The 18745-nt window shown below is 42.2% G+C and overlaps 2 protein-coding genes across 3 annotated transcripts; both read right to left on the bottom strand.

Moving 5' to 3' along the window:
* Positions 1–1393: 1393 nt before the first annotated feature.
* On the bottom strand, positions 1394–12296 carry LOC140561942 (uncharacterized). Its single transcript, XM_072687221.1, has 5 exons — positions 11890–12296; positions 6339–6408; positions 5885–5927; positions 4501–4822; positions 1394–2447 (listed from the first exon to the last, which is right to left on the bottom strand). The coding sequence occupies exons 1-5, from the start codon at positions 12172–12174 to the stop codon at positions 2046–2048; spliced, it is 1122 nt and encodes a 373-aa protein (XP_072543322.1). The 5' UTR covers positions 12175–12296; the 3' UTR covers positions 1394–2045.
* A 3514-nt stretch (positions 12297–15810) lies between these two features.
* Positions 15811–17474, bottom strand: LOC140561939 (macrophage mannose receptor 1-like). Of its 2 annotated transcripts, XM_072687217.1 has the most exons (4): positions 17439–17474; positions 17139–17353; positions 16463–16619; positions 15811–16286 (listed from the first exon to the last, which is right to left on the bottom strand). In XM_072687217.1, the coding sequence occupies exons 2-4, from the start codon at positions 17220–17222 to the stop codon at positions 15919–15921; spliced, it is 609 nt and encodes a 202-aa protein (XP_072543318.1). In that variant the 5' UTR covers positions 17223–17353; positions 17439–17474; the 3' UTR covers positions 15811–15918. The 2 variants fall into 2 exon arrangements, with proteins under 2 accessions (XP_072543318.1, XP_072543317.1); XM_072687216.1 differs by lacking the exon at positions 17439–17474 and having other exon boundaries at positions 17139–17408.
* Between the last annotated feature and the right edge of the window lie 1271 nt (positions 17475–18745).

The raw sequence follows: 18745 nt of genomic DNA, 5'->3' as shown, positions 1-18745 counted from the left end.
TCCAAACCAGATCAGATTTGCTCAAATCGGATTTCAACAGACTACAAACGCGCTAAATCCAGAGCGACCGCCATCTCTTTTGCTTCTGCATGTTAAAGCAGCTTGTTGGCATGTACATCATTACCATAGCAATCCATGCAGATACGTCTGGGATGTCCAGACATGCAAATTCAATCTGATCACTTGCAAATAACAGTGCGGACAGTCCTCTCACTACTTCTTATTTGGAAAACTAGTCCGATTTGCCTGCAGTCTGAACACAGCAAAAAGCTCTCAATTTCTCCACCGTCTCTAAAATCTACTTGTTTAGAGAATTAGTTTAAGTTAGACATGCTAGGTCTTTACAGTCTGATCTTCAGGCATCTGCATATCAGGCTACGTTCAGATTAACAGGCTATGTCTCAATGTAACACAGATCAGATTTGTTTTTTGTTTTTTTCAGGGCTGTGTGGACATGTCAAGTCCGATCTATTCGAATCAGATTTAAGTCACTTGGGCTATACCCAGACTACAGGTAATTTGGATTTGTTTCTCAAATCAGATCTGGTATGAGATGACCATCTGCACTGTTATTTGCAAGTGATCAGACTGAATTTGTGAAAAGCTTATTTGCACGGGTTGCTGTGGTAACAGCGTAGTAGTCAGTAACCAACCTGTGGAGCTCCTCTTGGATCCCCGCTCTTCCGTCACTCTGGATTTGACGAGATTTGACACTTCGATAAGTGCGTCCAGAGCGTCCAGACTCGGATACATCTGTACAAATCCAATTTCAATTGCATTTCAAACCACCTTCAAATGTAAAAAAATTATTTCATGTGTTTTTTGGCCATCAAGACTAGCAAAAATCAGTATATGATAATAAAATCTAATATGCCAAAATGTGGGATTTGGGCTGGCAGTCTGAACATAGCCTTTTACAGGTTGTCCTAGATTGGATATGTATCCAATTCATCAGTCAGCATGCAACATGAACTGAATGCTCAGATCGGACCTCATGTGTCTTTCTGCCTGTGTGCATGTGCTTAGTGCGGTCATCACTGGCAGCTCGGCTAAACTACTTTGAAGCAGTGGAAGGACGAAGACGTTTGCTAGATATTTGGGCCTAAAATTTTTATTTAAAAAAAATTTTTTTTTTTAAAAATTTTATCATTGTCTTTCTACTTTATTGTTGCACCGCTAAACATTTGATGGATCTGTGGGATAAAAGTAAAGACACCGTCCTTTTTTTTTTATTAATTAAATGTATTATAATACAGTGGCAAGACGGGCACAAAAGGTACTGCTGTTGCTGAAATCTAGCACCCCCAAGACATTCACATGCTAACAAGCATCTACGCACCCCCATAAAGAACATGCAACACTCAAACAGGCGTACAAACAGTCTGATCTCCTGTTGTTGTTGTGTTTTCTTTAAATCCTTTTATTGTGTGCAGCCGTTATGTTGGGGGATAGGAAGGATGGAAGGATACACAAGACTTTCAGCAGCTTGAGGTTTAGTGACATGTCTTTAAGTGCAGTATAACTAACTACTCATCTAGCATTAATGCTCCTCTAGTACCTCTAGTGGACCAACGTCCATGGCATCCCGCAGATCACACCAGGAACCCTCCAGCTGCAGCACATTCCCCCCCGACTCGTTCATACACCGCCTCCTGACAAGCAGCTAAAAGGCTAATGAAGAACCTGGGGAGGATAATGAGGTCTGTACTGTCCACAGATTCTTAATTTTATTGGGTCTTGTCACTTTCAGCAAGTAACGGCATCCCTTCACGCCCAAAAAGGCCTCGTAACATTAAACTCGTAGTGCTCATGTCCTCTAGAAAGCGATAAATAATCCTTTGTAAGCTTCATCAGCTAGAAACTAATTACAGGATGCTTCATCACCCTTTGTAGCTTGTTGAATTGCTTCCACTTCAGTCAATTGTCTGGCGGAAACCTGTCCCATGCGTTGAGACATTTGTTGGCAAAAGAAACCCAGGATTTTCTTTAACGTAACAGAACCGTAGTCACCATTCTTGAGTGCTTGATCGAGGGAGAGAGAACAGTTACTCCCCCATCGTCACCTTCTGAATGAAAGCACTTTCAATGGTGTGGTTGAGCAAATGCAGTTTTCTGCGGATGGTCGTCATAGACACTTCCCTGCCTACCTCCTTGAGAGTGTTCCTGATCTGTTGGACTGGGGTTCGAGGATTTTTCGTCATGATAGAAAGGATTATTTGGTCGTCCTCTTCGGTCGTCTTCTTCGGCCTTCCGGAGCGTTTCTTGTTACTCACGTCCCCGGTGCTCGCATTCTTCCTCAGGATGTACGCAACCGTTGACTTGGACAAGCCCATTATCTGGCCTATTTCTCTGATGGACTTCTTCTGGTTTCTCAGATCCACGATGGTCTGTTTTCTATCCATTGACACCTCTTTAGACTTTGGGCGATGAGGTACCAGCACCACCGTCTGAAGGTAAAGAAAAGCATACTTTTGAATTTGTTATATCTGGGCAGTGACGAGTTAGCGGTCATTCATTTTCTTAGCAGATCAAGTCAAGATTCTTCAGCTAGTCAGATTTAAGACAAAAGGTGAGGACTGGAATATGAATGTACCTCAACTCTTGTCCTACTGGACAGACTAGACTCTGGGCTCTAGGTTTCTGGCTAAACTGAGATATCAGGTCTCTAACAAAGGACCTCTGGGTTGCTGCACAATTTCTAAATAAAATTCAGAGCCTTTTATTACATTTTTAATAAAAAAAAAAACTTACTACACACAATCTACAAAGGGACTACTTATTAGATAACTCTGGCACTTTTACATTGACTGAGAAACTGAAAAAATAAATAATTAAAATAAATGAACACATAAATAAAAAATGGCACATAAAGTCCAAATGTATGCTTTAAGACATCTGCATTATATACAGTAGAGTCAAAAATTCTATTCTCAGTTTTCCCCACCGTCTCTAAATTACTAGTGTAGTGAATTGGTTTAATAGACAGTGAGTTTAGACGCCTGGAGTTAGGCTGGTAAAGACTCAGCATTTTTTTTTTTATGTCTTTAATGGTTTTAAATATTTTATTTATTTTATTGTCTCTATAAAACATTTAAGCCATTAACAGCCATTCTTCTTATGGTTACTAAATGAAAGTTTACTGTACACTCTTTTGGTTTCATTAAGGAGGTGTGAGAATGAATGACCTTTTAAAAGTATCAAGATCCAACACTGGATGTATAGGTTTTTCCATGTTCATACACTTCTATTACCAACCTGCTTCTTCATGAAGGCATCTGAAGGACCTTTATTTTAAAGAGTCAACAAATGTAATCATTTCATTAATAAGCTGTTGCAATGACTAATTCAAGACTCACTGATACAGGAATTGGGTGTCAATATCCTATATTTATATTTTCCAGGTGGATACATAACTCCTTAAAAATGCAAACGGAAATATTGATTTATAAATGCAATAAAATAAATAAAGTAAGGATTTTTTGTCCGGTGTCACCTAAACAGTCTTCGGCCCTTTTATTGGAGATCAATTAATACATCAGTATAGCTTGAAATCCAATCTAAACACCTGTTTTTTATTTATTTTTTTAAACAGAAAATAAGCAATTATTTTCCACAGTAAACATGAACCAATCAGCTGCTACCTATCAGTGATCATTAATTCCATATTAACCCGTCCAGGAAAATTTGCTAATGCATCATTATCAGGCACCTGCGCTGTGGAGCTCAGGGTCACTAATGGTGCTGGTTAGCTCTGCTATTCTGATACTCATTGTACTGAGCTGAGTGATGCACTCTCGAGAGGGGTAGATGGTTAGTAGTGTTAAAAGTCTATACTGTGCTTCCCTTACAAGACATTTTTTTACACATTCTGCAGTAAAATAAACAAACTACCACAGTAGTGCCATTCTACCCCCGAACACATGGCGTTAATAGATTTCTGCAGCTGTGCGTTGAGTTTGTATCTAGCGGCTTAATGAGGACTTGCATCGCAAAATTTGGATCATATGATCTGACCAACTGGCTGACTGCATATTTGGGCTGAAAATCATCCAATACATAGATGAACAGCTCTTCCATTGCGTTATTTTATCCCCCGAGCACATGGAGCGAAGTTGTACGCTGTCGTTAACGGATTTCTGCAGCTGTGGTCCGTACTGCCATCTAGCGGCTGAATGAGGAACTGCAGCATCACTGCGGTACATAGCAAAACATGGACGGGACAGGTCAGGACAAGACACCATCAGTGTTGGACACAGATAGAATTTGGCCTCTGCCTTTAACCCATCCGTGCAGTGAACACACATGTCCGGAGTGGTGGGCAGCCATTGCTGCGGCACCCAGGGAGAAGAGAGGGTGAAGGGCCTTGCTCAAGGGCCCAAAAGTGGCAGCTTGCCGAACCCGGGTATCGAACCTACAACCCTGTCATAATAGCCCGGTGCTCTAACTGCTGATTGAATGTTTCTATGTAATGCAAACCATTAGCTGACAATAACTACACACCTTGATATCCTCCTCAGGCTCTGGCGTGTGTTCTATTAATGGGTATGCAGCTGTACACACATCCCTGTGTTCATCCAAGGCATCCTTGTGGTCTCGCTCATCTTCAGGGTCTTCGTGCTCTATGCTGAAGGTCTCCATAGGTTCTTCAGCAAGGGTAGGACGGCTTCTCCACTCTCTGTGATGGCCGCAGCTCTGGCAGTCCTGGATGACTGCAAAAAGTTTCTCAGTGCCCTCAATGGTGACACAGCACTCAACCAGACAAACAGAGCAACACTTGAAGAGCTCCAGCAAACACTGGGTGTTCACGGTCACCTCACTGCTCCTGAAACAGGGAGAATTCGCTTATTTTTATTATCTAAAAAAAGAAAGACATCATGGCTCATATCTACACATACAGTCATGTGAAAATATTAGGACACCCCATGAGAATCTTTGTCTTTTTGAACATTTTTAAACATCTGGAGGTCTGATCTTCATGTGAGCAACACTGAGAGATGGAGGTAATCTTACTAAACTCACAAAACTGAAGAAACATCTTTAATTATCATTTCTAAAATGGAATTAATAGAAATATAATTTTCCTGTGAGGAAAAAGTTCAACAGAACTTGCAGAATTAGAGTCAGCTGCAGAACATCAGCTGCAGATGATCAGAACATAGAGGAGTCTGGAGTCTTATTTAAACCTCAGATGTTTAGTCTGGTCTGCTCTTGATTGAAGTTGAAGTGAGGGGTGAAGATGATCACCAGAGCAGAAGCAGAGCAGAACCTCGAGGTGAGTGAAGAAGCCTCCAAAAATCCTAAAAGGTCATTGGAGGTCAAGTAAACCCTTGCTGTCAACAGAAACGTTTCACATGACTGTATATACACATATGTCATAACAAATGACATAACTGCACTGAACATACATACATATATACACTATGTGGACAAAAGTATTGGGACACCTGCTCATTCGCTGTTTCTTCTGAAATCAAGGATATTAAAAAAAGCTTCTCCTGCTACTGCTGACCTCTAAAGACTAAAAATACTGTTTCTAAGGAGGCAGTTTGTTAGTCAGTTTCTAGTCAATTACACTGGAAAAATAATATATAGTATAATATATAAATAAATGAAATCACAGTGATCACAATCTTTCAAAAAAATACTGTGATACACATCTGGTCATACTGGTCATACTGCCCAGCCCTATGATGAGGTTGTGGCAACGTTGTTGAGAAATACAGTGCAACTTTTGGCTAACTTTGTAGCAATGCTTAAGAAATTAGCCGAAGTTGTGTGTTAGCTGGGAAACCCGGGCCGAGTTCATTCCAAACCAGGAGTGATCATAATATTCTGATATATACTAAAATACTGCAATCGTATCTGAGAACCAAAGCAGACTTACTTAAATATGCTGGCTTCTTCTGCTGCTTCAGAGATCTTGACAGCTGTGGAAGACAAGCTGAATTTCAGTCCAACCACAGAATTAACCACCACACTGAATCCACTGTGGTACACGATAAGATCACTTCACTTGGGCCCTGCCTAAGGCACCTGAATCCATTTCTGGAAGCCCTGGATGATTTGTTTTACCTTCTTAGCTACAAGACAATTAACCCTGTTCAGGTCTGCAAGGGTTTGGTAATTAGATGACCGGATTAGTCTGATGGTACAGGACTAAAAATGTAAAACCATGCACAGTGTTGCTCCCCGGGTCTAGAATGGAGATGCTCTGAAGAGGGTTTGTGACCAGGGCATCACCACAACACACTATTCCACACCACACCACAATACTCAATAACCTTAAGGCAGAACTTCAGAACTTCAGGATCCATGGACTCCATGGACATTTAACCCACCGTGATGAGCTGGATCCTCCTTTATTTGAGAGCAGGTTGGGATCGGACTGTCTTCTTTGTCAGACGTCTCCTTAAAATAAAGAATTACATCAGAAATTAGAAACATCTTTAATTACAAATCAGACCAGCACAGAAGAACCACAAGATGAGTAAAGTAGCCTCATGTAGGTCATCACAGGACCTGCAGGATGCTCTGGCCACAGTTGATGGTCATGGGAGGTCAAGGAAACCCTTGCTGTCAACAGAAACGTTTCACATGACTGTATATACACATATGTCATAACATGTCATAACTGCACTGAACATACATACATATATACACTATGTGGACAAAAGTATTGGGACACCTGCTCATTCATTGTTTCTTCTGAAATCAAGGGCATTGAAAAGAGCTTCTCCTGCTGACCTCTAAAGACAGGCGTACTGTTTCTAAGGAGGCAGGTCAATTTGTAGTCAATTGCAATGGACAAATAATAGTATAAAATATAAATATATATATATATATATATATATTATAAGAAACATCTTTAATTACAAATCAGACCAGCACATCGCTGCTTTATCCATTTAGAGAACATACAGACTTTCTAAATGTCACTTAAATACACTGTCGAAATATTTGTGGACACCACTTCTAAAAAACGTATTCAGCTTCTTTAAGTTGCATACAGCTTGTCTAATCCCTGTAGAGAAGTACAATAGCCAATAGAATAGGACTCTCTGGAGCAGATAAACATTGATGAACCTAATGGTTCCATGCTGCCTAATGCCAAGAGTGGGCTAAAGGGGTATGAAGCCCCCCAGCATTGAGCTGTGGAGCAGTGGGAGAACTGTGTTCTCTGGAATGATGAATAGTGGTGCTCCATCCAGTACTTTTGGGATTGGGTGGGGTGGTGATCATTCAACATTCTGACCTCACCAATGCTCCTAAATGCAATCAAATCCTTACAGCAATTGTCCTCCAAAGTATAGTAGGATGCCTTTTCTGGACAGTAGAGACAGTTACTCAAACAAAAGCAGGAGAAACAATTAATGAGGTGTCCCAATACTTTTGTCCACATAGCGTTTGTCACAAGTGCTCAATTAATGTGCATCTGATGTCAAGCCACATTCACAATTTTTATTTAATCAAATATTTAAATTAATACTTTATTAATAATTAATCAAATATATTTTATTTGCTATAATAAACAAAGTCTTAACTGATTACAGTGTCAAATACTTCACTTATTCAACTACTTGTCTAATATTATTAATATTATTAGTAGTTTTACTACTCTGTATGGACAAAAGTATTAGGACACTGCTCGTTCATTGTTTCTTCTGAAACCAAGGTTATTTAAAAAAAAAAAAAAAGAGTATTCTGCTTTTGTTGGAGTAACTGTCTTCACTGAAAAAGGCTTTCTACTAGATTCTGGAGGAGAACTGCAGTGAGGATTTGATTGCATTCAATGATCAGAGCATTAGTGAGGTCAGGATGTTGGATGATCACCACCCCACCTCATTCACAACTCCCCCACTCATCCCATAAGTACTGGATGAAGCTCCACCATCATCATTCCAGAGAACACAGTTCTTCCACTGCTCCACAGCTCAATGCTGGGGGGCTTTATACCCCTCTAGCCCACGCCTGGCATTAGGCAGCATGGTACCAATAGGTTCATGATGTTGATCTGCTCCAGAGAGTCCTATTCTATTGGCAGTATTTCACTACAGGGACCAGACAAGCTGTGCGTGTTTATTTGCACAGCAAAGTAGCTAAATGCATTCAGTAGAAGGGGTATCCACACATATTTGGACATGTAGTGTATACATAAGTGTATTATTACTATTACTATTATTAACTACTATTATTAATACTTGTATCTCCACCACCATTAATAAGACCTAAACAATACTTTTAGGGAATAGTGGAGAGTTATTATATGTTCCTCCTGTTCCAAGGGTTATTTAAGTTCAGCACCTTTACAGCGAGGGATTCAGAGCCATCTCAGCAGTTTTCCTCTGAGATAGATGGGTTTGGTGTTTGTGGTTTTTTAGGTAGAGCTGAAATATGATCTTACTGATTAGTATTAATTTGCCTGCTGATGCATGGTGACCTTTTATGACCAATAAAAAAACAGACGCTAAACTGGTCAACCAGCTTAACTAGTCCGGGTATGTCTTCACCTGGATGACCATCATTTCAACCACCTTCACCATTAAAGACCAGAATGGAGCATCAGACGCTGGTCCTGAACTGGATCTTTTTAGAAGGGCTAAATTGCTAGGCTTAATCAAATGGACCATTAATAAATAAGTAAATTATTAATACTTCTGAAAGAAAAGGAAGTTGCTATAGTAATACATGCTATACTACGGAGCTCCTAAAGTATACTTAGAGACATTTAGAGAGTTCCCTTCCTTTTCCCTTCATTCCCTTAAGTTAATGAAAGTGTCCCCTCTGTCCCCTCTGGTTGACCAGCATGACCAGCATCACCAGCAAGACCATGCTGGTTGACCATTGCTTAATCAAATGGACTATAAATAAATTAGCAAATTATCAATACTTCTGAAAGAGTTGCTATAGTAATAAATTCTATACTACAGAGCCCCTAAAGTATCAATGATGAAAAATGATATTTAGAGAGATTTACAGTTTCGTTCCCTTCCTTTTCCTTTCGCTCCCTAAATTTAATGAAAGTGTTTCCTCTGAACAGATGGATGACTTTGCGACTTTGAGAATGGATGTCTAAATCAAGGGAATGAAGCCTGTTCAAAAGCTAGTCAACCATCATGACCAGCATCACCAAGCTGACCGACCAGCATAATCAGAATGACTTCATTGGTCAAACAGCATGACCAGCATCACCAAGCTGACCGACCAGCATGATCAGCATGACTTCACTGGTCAAACAGCATGACCAGCATCACCAAGCTGACCGACCAGCATGACCAGCATCACCAAGCTGACCGACCAACATAACCAGCATCACCAAGCTGACCGACCAGCATGATCAGAATGACTTCACTGGTCAAACAGCATGACCAGCATCACCAAGCTGACCGACCAGCATGACCAGCATCACCAAGCTGACCGACCAGCATGATCAGCATGACTTCACTGGTCAAACAGCATGACCAGCATCACCCAGCTGACCGACCAGCATGACCAGCATCACCAAGCTGACCGACCAGCATGATCAGCATGACTTCACTGGTCAAACAGCATGACCAGCATCACCAAGCTGACCGACCAGCATGACCAGCATCACCAAGCTGACCGACCAACATAACCAGCATCACCAAGCTGACTGACCAGCATGATGAGCATGACTTCACTGGTCAAACAGCATGACCAGCATCACCAAGCTGACTGACCAGCATGACCAGCATCACCAAGCTGACCGATCAACATAACCAGCATCACCAAGCTGACCGACCAGCATGACTTCACTGGTCAAACAGCATGACCAGCATCACCAAGCTGACCGACCAGCATGACCAGCATCACCAAGCTGACCGACCAGCATGATCAGCATGACTTCACTGGTCAAACAGCATGACCAGCATGATCAGCATGACTTCACTGGTCAAACAGCATGACCAGCATCACCAAGCTGACTGACCAGCATGACCAGCATCACCAAGCTGACCGATCAACATAACCAGCATCACCAAGCTGACCGACTAACATAACCAGCATCACCAAGCTGACCGATGACGTGTCTTCGAGGACACGTAACACCGACCAGCATGACTCCACTGGTCGAACAGCATGACCAGCATCACCAAGCTGGTTGACCATCAAGAACAAGCTAGTTGATCAGCCTAACCAGCATCATCAAACTAGTTGACCAACTTGACCAAAATCAGATGCAACACACACTATGCTGGTCAAGAGCTGGGTTTTTTTTTTTTTTTTGCCTGGATTACCAAACTTTTCACCACACTGATCATCAAAGACCAGCTTAGGTCAACGCAAACCCAGCTACCTGCAAAAGCTGCTCTTAAACTGGATTTTTCAGCAGAGAACGGATCGTTAAATGAAGGGAATTGTTACATTAAGAATCAATGTATTAAATTGAGGGGTACGACGGTTTAATAAGGGGAACAAATTGTACAATTACCGGGATGATTAATTAAATCAGGACCTTGTTAAATTAGGTTTTTACATTTGAGTATCTAATTATTAAATTGAGGAATTAATTAATAAAGGAAATTACTTAAATTACAGGAAGCAGCTTCACCAAGCATGACCAGCATCACCAGCATGACCAGCAAGACTATAGTGGTCGACCAGCATGACCAGCATCACCAATCTGGTTGACCAGCATGGCCAGCATGACAAGTCTGGTTAACCAGCATCACCAGTTGGTTGACCAGCATGGTTAGCATCACCAATCTGGTTGACCAGCATCATCAATTGGTTGACCAGCATCATCAGTTGGTTGACCAGCATGGTTAGCATCACCAATCTGGTTGACCAGCATCATCAATTGGTTGATCAGCATCACCAGTAAGACCATGCTGATTGACAAGCATGATCAGCATCACCATTCTGGTTGACCAGCATCACCAGCAAGACCATGCTGGCTAACCAGCATCACCAATCTGGTTGACCAGCATTACCAGCATGACCAGTATCACCAATCTGGTTGACCAGTATCACCAGCAAGACCAGCATCACCAATCTGGTTGACCAGCATTACCAGCATGACCAGTATCACCAATCTGGTTGACCAGTATCACCAGCAAGACCAGCATCACCAATCTGGTTGACCAGCATGACCAGCACGACCAGCATCACCAATCTGGTTAACCAGTATCACCAGCAAGACCATGCTGGTTGACCAGCATCACCAGCATCACCAATCTGGTTGACCAGCATCACCAGCAAGACCATGCTGGCTAACCAGCATCACCAATCTGGTTGACCGGCATCACCAGCATCACCAATCTGGTTGACCAGCATCACCAGCATCACCAATCTGGTTGACCAGCATCACCAGCAAGACCATGCTGGCTAACCAGCATCACCAATCTGGTTGACTGGCATCACCAGCATCACCAATCTGGTTGACTGGCATCACCAATCTGGTTGACTGGCATCACCAGCATCACCAATCTGGTTGACTGGCATCACCAGCATCACCAGCATCACCAATCTGGTTGACCAGCAAAACTAAGATTCTGGTTAAATGAAGGGAATAATTAATTCATCCATGAACAAATTGCTCAAGGGAACAACTTATTAAATTTAGGAAAGGAATAATTAAATTAAGGGGATTATTAATCAAATCCAGGCCAAGTGGTTAAATTGTGGTATATGATTTTATTTTTAGGGATTTCATTATGAAATAGAGGTTAACTAACTTACATTAGATATTAGATATATATATATATAGAACAATTACAGAAGGAGTAATGCAGCACTGCACATCATCCTAAAGCAGCTACAGGACCACAGAGTACTGTAAGCCTGTGTCCTGTGTGCAGCTGAATGAGAGTAACAGGCCTTCTGCAGCAGTAGAAGTCTACAGCTTCCAGCGCGCCCACCCTGCAAACCCACCTCCACGGACTGGCACAGCATCTCCACCCGTATCCCAGTCCACGGGAACACGGTGGGCACCGCGTCGTCCTTCAGGTAGCTGCCGTTGTAGTCGGCGGCCACGAAGTGATCACTGCACACCTTCAGCCGCTGCTGTCCAACAACTTTCAGGTCAGTGTCGACCCCAAACACGGGGTGCTGGACGGAGCGCAGCCAAGTGCGACACAAAGCGCCATTGCTCAGAGGGAACGAGTGGAAGCGCGCAGACATGCAGGAGTTGTTGCAGCCGGGCACGATGCACCTCATTGTTCCTTCGGGACAACGTGTCTGTTCACTGTCAGGGGGTCTGAGGTGTTTGGGGGGGGGGGACTAGATATCCATTAGAATTACCCAGGCGACTCCAGCTTTTCCCCCTCTGTAGAAGTGGGCGTTTTTCTATGGATATGACCCGGATACTCTTTCTTAATACCAGTACAGTACAGAGGAAAAGTGCACATCCGCGCCCCCTGCTGGTCATGTCTAAAACATAGGTGACCTGAGAGACATTAGGGGATCCTGAGATAGGATAAGATAGTCCTTTATTAGTCCCAGAGTGGGGGGATTCACAAAGTCACAGCAGCAAAGGGATAGCATCACCAAGCTGACCGACCAGCATAACCAGCATCACCAAGCTGACCGACCAGCATAACCAGCATCACCAAGCTGACCGACCAGCATAACCAGCATTACCAAGCTGACCGACCAGCATAACCAGCATCACCAAGCTGACCGACCAGCATAACCAGCATCACCAAGCTGACCGACCAGCATGACCTGAGAGACATTAGGGGATCCTGAGATAGGATAAGATAGTCCTTTATTAGTCCCAGAGTGGGGGGATTCACAGAGTCACAGCAGCAAAGGGATAGCATCACCAAGCTGACCGACCAGCATAACCAGCATCACCAAGCTGGCCAACCAGCATAACCAGCATCACCAAGCTGACCGACCAGCATAACCAGCATCACCAAGCTGACCGACCAGCATAACCAGCATCACCAAGCTGGCCAACCAGCATGACCTGAGAGACATTAGGGGATCCTGAGATAGGATAAGATAGTCCTTTATTAGTCCCACAGTGGGGGAATTCACAGAGTCACAGCAGAAAAGGAAAATCTATGCAAAACATAGATAAATTACCAATATATACACAATAAAAATAATACAAGTGAAAGGCTGGCTTGACCCTTAATTGCACATGCAGGTGACTGTATTATAAATATTATTTTACCCTGATACTTGAAAATGAGGTCACTTTGAAAGTGAAGTGCTAGATTAATATTAGAGAGGGAGACAGTATTGCACATTATCCTAAAGCTGGTACAGGACCACAGAGCCCCTCTCTCTGTCATTACTGTAAGCCTGTGAGCAGTTGAATGAGTGTAACAGGCCTTCTGCAGTAGTAGAAGTCTGAATTTCAAGACATTCAGATGCAAATATCGATAAATTACCAGTATATACACAATAGAAATAATAGAAGTGAAAGGCTGGCTTGACCCTTAATTGCACATTATAAATATTATTTTACACTGATACTTCAGGTGCACTATAGTCACAAAAACAAATGAGGTCACTTTGAAACAGTGTTAGATTAATATTACAGAAGGAGACAGTATTGCACATTATCCTAAAGCTGGTACAAGATCAGCACAGAGCCCCTGTCTGTCATTACTGTAAGCCTGTGTGCAGTTGAATGAGTGTAACAGGCCTTCTGCAGTAGTAGAAGTCTGAATTTCAAGACATTCAGATGCAAACATAGGTAAATTACCAGTTTATATACAAGAATACAACAATAATACAAGTGAAAGGATGGCTTGACCCTTAATTGCACATGTGGGTGACCATATTATAAATATTATTTTAAACTGATACAGGTGCTGTATACTCACCAGATTTTTTTAAACAGTGCTAGATTAATATTACAGAAGAAGACAGTATTGCACATTATCCTAAAGCTGGTACAGGATCAGCACAGAGCCCCTGTCTGTCATTACTGTAAGCCTGTGTGCAGTTGAATGAGTGTAGCAGGCCTTCTGCAGTAGTAGAAGTCTACAATTTCAAGACATTCAGATGCAAACATAGGTAAATTACCAATATATACACAATAGAAATAATAGAAGTGAAAAAACTCTGAGGAAAAACAATATAATGTACAGATTATTTACAGATAATTGCAAATTGACCCTTAATTTGACCCTCAGACAAATATTGCACTTTGCACATTGTATTGTTACAATTAGACTGTATTAACAGTTAGACTGTATATTGACTAAACTGTATTTCCCTTGATATACTCTACAAGGACAAAAGTAATGGGACACCTGCTCATTTATCATTGTTTCTGCTGAAATCACGGATATTAATAAGAGTGTATCCTGAGTTTGTTGGAGTAACTGTCTAGAAAAGAAGAAGGCTTTCCACTAGATTTTGGAAGAGGATTGCTGTGTGGATATAACTGCATTCAGAGGTGTTAATGAGGTCAGGATGTTGGATGATGATCAACACCCAACCTCATTATCCCCGACAGGCCTTCTGCAGTAGTAGAAGTCTACTATTTCAAGACATTCAGATGCAAAGCGTAGATAAATTACCAATATATACACAATAGAAATAATAGAAATAAAAAAAACTCAACAAATTCCAAATTATTTACAGATAATTGCAAATTGACCCTTAATTGCACACGTGGGAGGTAGGGCGGCTGTATTTACAATTAGACTGTATTTTGACTAAACTTTTCCTTAATATATTCAACACGGACAAAAGTATTGGGACACCTGCTCAAGGGCATTAAAAAGAGTTTCTCCTGCTACTGCTGACCTCTTAAGACAGGCTGTCTTCTGATTCTAAGGAGGCAGTTCATTAGTCAATTTCTAGTCAATTGCACTGGAAAAATAATAGTATAATATAGAAATAAATAGAATCACAGTGATGTACTGTTAATTTAATTCATCATCCCAAACCCCCCCAACTCATCCCAAAAGTACTGGATCATTTATCCTGAACATCACTTTTCAGTTCCATCTACTGAACTCTCATTATTCAACTTCACTATGTCCAAATGTTTGTGGACACACCTTCTATTGAATGCATTCAGCTACGTTAAGCTGCACCCATTGCTGCCACAGATGTGCCAATGCACTCACACACACACACACACACACACAGACACACACACATAGACAGCTTGTCTAGTCCCTGTAGAGAATGACTGCTAATAGAATAGGACTCTCTGGAGCAGATAAACATGAAGCTTTTGGAATCATGGTTCCTAATAATGCCAGGTGTGGGCTAGAGGGGTATAAAGCCCCCCAGAATTGAGCTCTGGAGCAGTGGAAGAACTGTGTTCTATGGAATGATGGATGATGAAGCTCCATCCAATACTTTGGGGGTGAATTGGGGAGTTGGGGATGAGGTGGGATGGTGATCATCCAAAATCCTAAACTCACTAACGCTCTTATTGCTGAATGCAATCAAATCCTCACAGCAGTGCTCCTCCAAAATCTAGAAGAAAACCATCTTCTCTGGGCAGTAGAGACAGTTACTCCAACAAAAGCAGGCTCAACTCTTTTAATAGCCTTGATTTTGGAAGTAACAATGGACAAGAGTCCAAATACTTTTGTCCCTTTATTAAGCTCATATACTGCACTCACACAAATGTGTAAAGTTACAAAGATTCGTGTGTGGAGTCAAGCAAAGCCAGACGGTTTTATTGTTCACTAGATATCTTTATTTTTTCTCAGAATGAGGCACATTACTACAGGTTATGAGCAGATTATGAACAGTTAAACTAAATAAATGACAATAGCTAACATCCGTATCACACACTGCCTACAACAACAACAGCTGACAGCTGCCTCCATGGTCTAACTATCCTACCCACTTAGAAAGAGCTTGGCCAGTTAGGATCTCCTGGATTCCAGGCCATGGATGACTGTGGTATCTCTGAAGATCAAACTTTTGAAGTACAGGACAGCTACCCTAGTAAAATAAGTGACCCTAGCCTCAAAACTAATTCTTCTTTGTGCTACAGATGAAGTTGAGGGTCTCGGTCTCCAACAGACTGACCCACTGCTTACTTCCAGACTGAACCGCTCCTGATCTTTCTCCTCCTCTGCAGACTTCCACTCCAGTCCCATTCCCTGGAGCCCAGTTCTGGTAGCAGGGGAACTCTCCACTTACCCAGAACCAGAAGCTCAGAGTGCAGGTGTGATGCAGACCCATCCACACATTAGCAGTGGAGGCACCTTTAGTAACAAACTCCACCTGGTGCTGAATGTCCTTATTGTAAACAGAGACCAGGTCCACATGCTTCTCTCTGCAGTATCTCAGAGCTTCTCTCCACGTCTTGTTCTGTTTAATCAGGATGAGCGGGATCTCTGCAGAAGGGGGAGAAGAACGATTTGTCCCAATGTAGTAGTTCAGTTATTCTAGTTGTTGCTGTTCGTGGTTAATAATTCACTATTCAGATGTTTTCCAAAATCCAAACGTAAATATTAAGTGAATGAACTGGAGCTGTAACAGATTTACTGCATTATCACCTCATATCACTCACCTTTATAGCAGACAAATGGATTAGACCAACAGCATGCTGCATCATTCCATCTGTATCCATATTTTAATGTCACACAGTTATCACCCACACCATTGTTCGGCTCTCCAGTGTACCAGTCACTGTATGAGAAGTTACTCCCATCTGACCAGATCCAGCTCTAGAGACACATTAACACCTGATCAGTGAACAGTTTAAATCACTGCACTCTGTTCAGTGTGTGCTCAGTATATAAGGCTGAAATGTAGCTCTGCAGGGAACACACACTATACATACACACCTAACAGAGCAACTGCAGTGATGCACACACACACATCTGCAGTGTCTGATTATTGTGGAGCAGAATTTAAGCTCCGTGCCCAGTTAAACACCTTCAATGGTTAAACAGTCTTATGGGGAGTCTTATGGGGGAGTGGTGGCTTGGTGGTTAGTGTACTGGGCTATGGATGACTGATGAGTTTGATGGGTTTGATACCCGTGCTCAGCAAGCTGCTACTGTTGGGCCCTTGAGCGAAACACCACTGATTGAGCAAGACCCTCAACTTTCTCTGCGGTCCCTGAGCACCATGATGGCTGCCCACCGATTGGGGCACGTCTGCTCACTTTGTTTGTTCACTAGTGTGTATGTCATGGTGTCAGGAGTACTACACATCTTCTCTAATTGTACAAAACTGCTTACTCTGTTGTTCTCTCCAGGTTTCTGTCTCAGTCCTATCCAGTAATTGCCTGTTGTCCCGTTAACAGCAGCTTGTACAGCATCCATTTCCTCCTGGTTCTCAATGGTGACCAGATCAGTGAAATTCTCTCTGCAGTATTTCTGAGCTTCAGTCCAGTTCTTTCCCTCTTTCTCCACATGAAACTGACGAGTCCCACACAAGGAGAGAGTCCACAGAGCTGTAGGGGTTAAAGCTCTCATCAGCATGGCAGTACAGTAATGAACCAGCAGAGAGTTTTACAGATGATCATGAACTTCACTGACCTGAGAAAAGCAGGAGACCATGCAGTGCTGAACTCATGACTGTGGAGAACTACAGAGAGAGAGAGAGAGAGAGAGACAGAGATCAGACATTTAGTCAAGTGATGTGAGAAACAGAGATGCTGCCGCAGGAATGAGGTGTTAATAATGACAAACAGTAATACAGTAATACTTTAGTGTACTGCTCAGATACAGGCAAATTGTAGCTAATGCAGATATCTAATCCAGCAGGCGTCAAATGTAGTGTGTTCTCCATCCACCCAGTTCATGCAGATTTTATGGGAAAACAGAAGGCCAATATTCAAAAACACCCAAATATCACATAAAGAGTGATGGAAAGCTGTAAGTCAGATGATTCTCTTATGTCTGGCACGGGTCATCACTGACAGCAGACAGGGTGGTCCAGTCATGACACACATCTTTTCATAGGCTGCTTTCCAAATTCTGAAATACTAAAACCAAAACTGCTCTAATCTCCCAACACTCTCTGGTGCATTTGAGCTCCCGGATGTATGGTGGACATTGTTGGGGTAGCATGTAGATTTCAGCCCTTATTAGATGGGCCACTGCTCGTCCTGCCCAGTGTCTCTAGACTGATACAATAAGATGAAAACAGCTAAAGAGATGATTCTGCTAAAAGCAAAGACTGAGTAAAATCTCTCCACTCTGCTGGTTTTGATGGTTCTCCAAACTTTCTTATTCTGCAAAGCACTGACCAAACGTGAGAAAACAAATGTGAGACAGATATTAAAACACAGGAATGGCAAACCACAGGAAACAGAATCCACAGGAGGAAGTGGGATGCTTTCCAGAGCCTGAGGGATGAATAAGACTTTATAGAGATGTAGAGATGAGCTCCTGTAAATAAACAGGAAACACTGATCTCTGAAAGGCTGTGCAGAGAGCTCCATCCAACAGCATGTGAGATATAAGATTATAGAAATGTAGAGCTAAGATTAAGGGTGTTCTGATCCAATCCAGGCCTATATTAATGGATCTGGTATTGGCTATTTTAATCCCAATCCAGTCCTGAGTCTTTGTTTTAACCACAGTGTTTACCAGAGCGCCTTCTGCTGTCCTCAAGGCTTAATTAACAGATATTATTGCTCAGCCAGCAGCAGCACACACACACACACACACACACACACACTATAGAAACCCAAATCCCAGCACATTCACCCACTATAAACCAGTTATTACACACCAGTAGACCAACAACCACAGATACCAGTCCAGAGTGTGTACCACTACACACACACACACACACAAACACAGAAACACACAGGAAGTGACTTGTTTCACAAACAGTT

The sequence above is a fragment of the Salminus brasiliensis genome, chromosome 9 (genome assembly GCF_030463535.1).
Source record: "Salminus brasiliensis chromosome 9, fSalBra1.hap2, whole genome shotgun sequence".
NCBI classification, from domain to species: Eukaryota; Metazoa; Chordata; class Actinopteri; order Characiformes; family Bryconidae; genus Salminus; species Salminus brasiliensis.
Note: the sequence above shows the minus strand (reverse complement) of the source record. Positions and strands in the feature narration are given on the sequence as shown.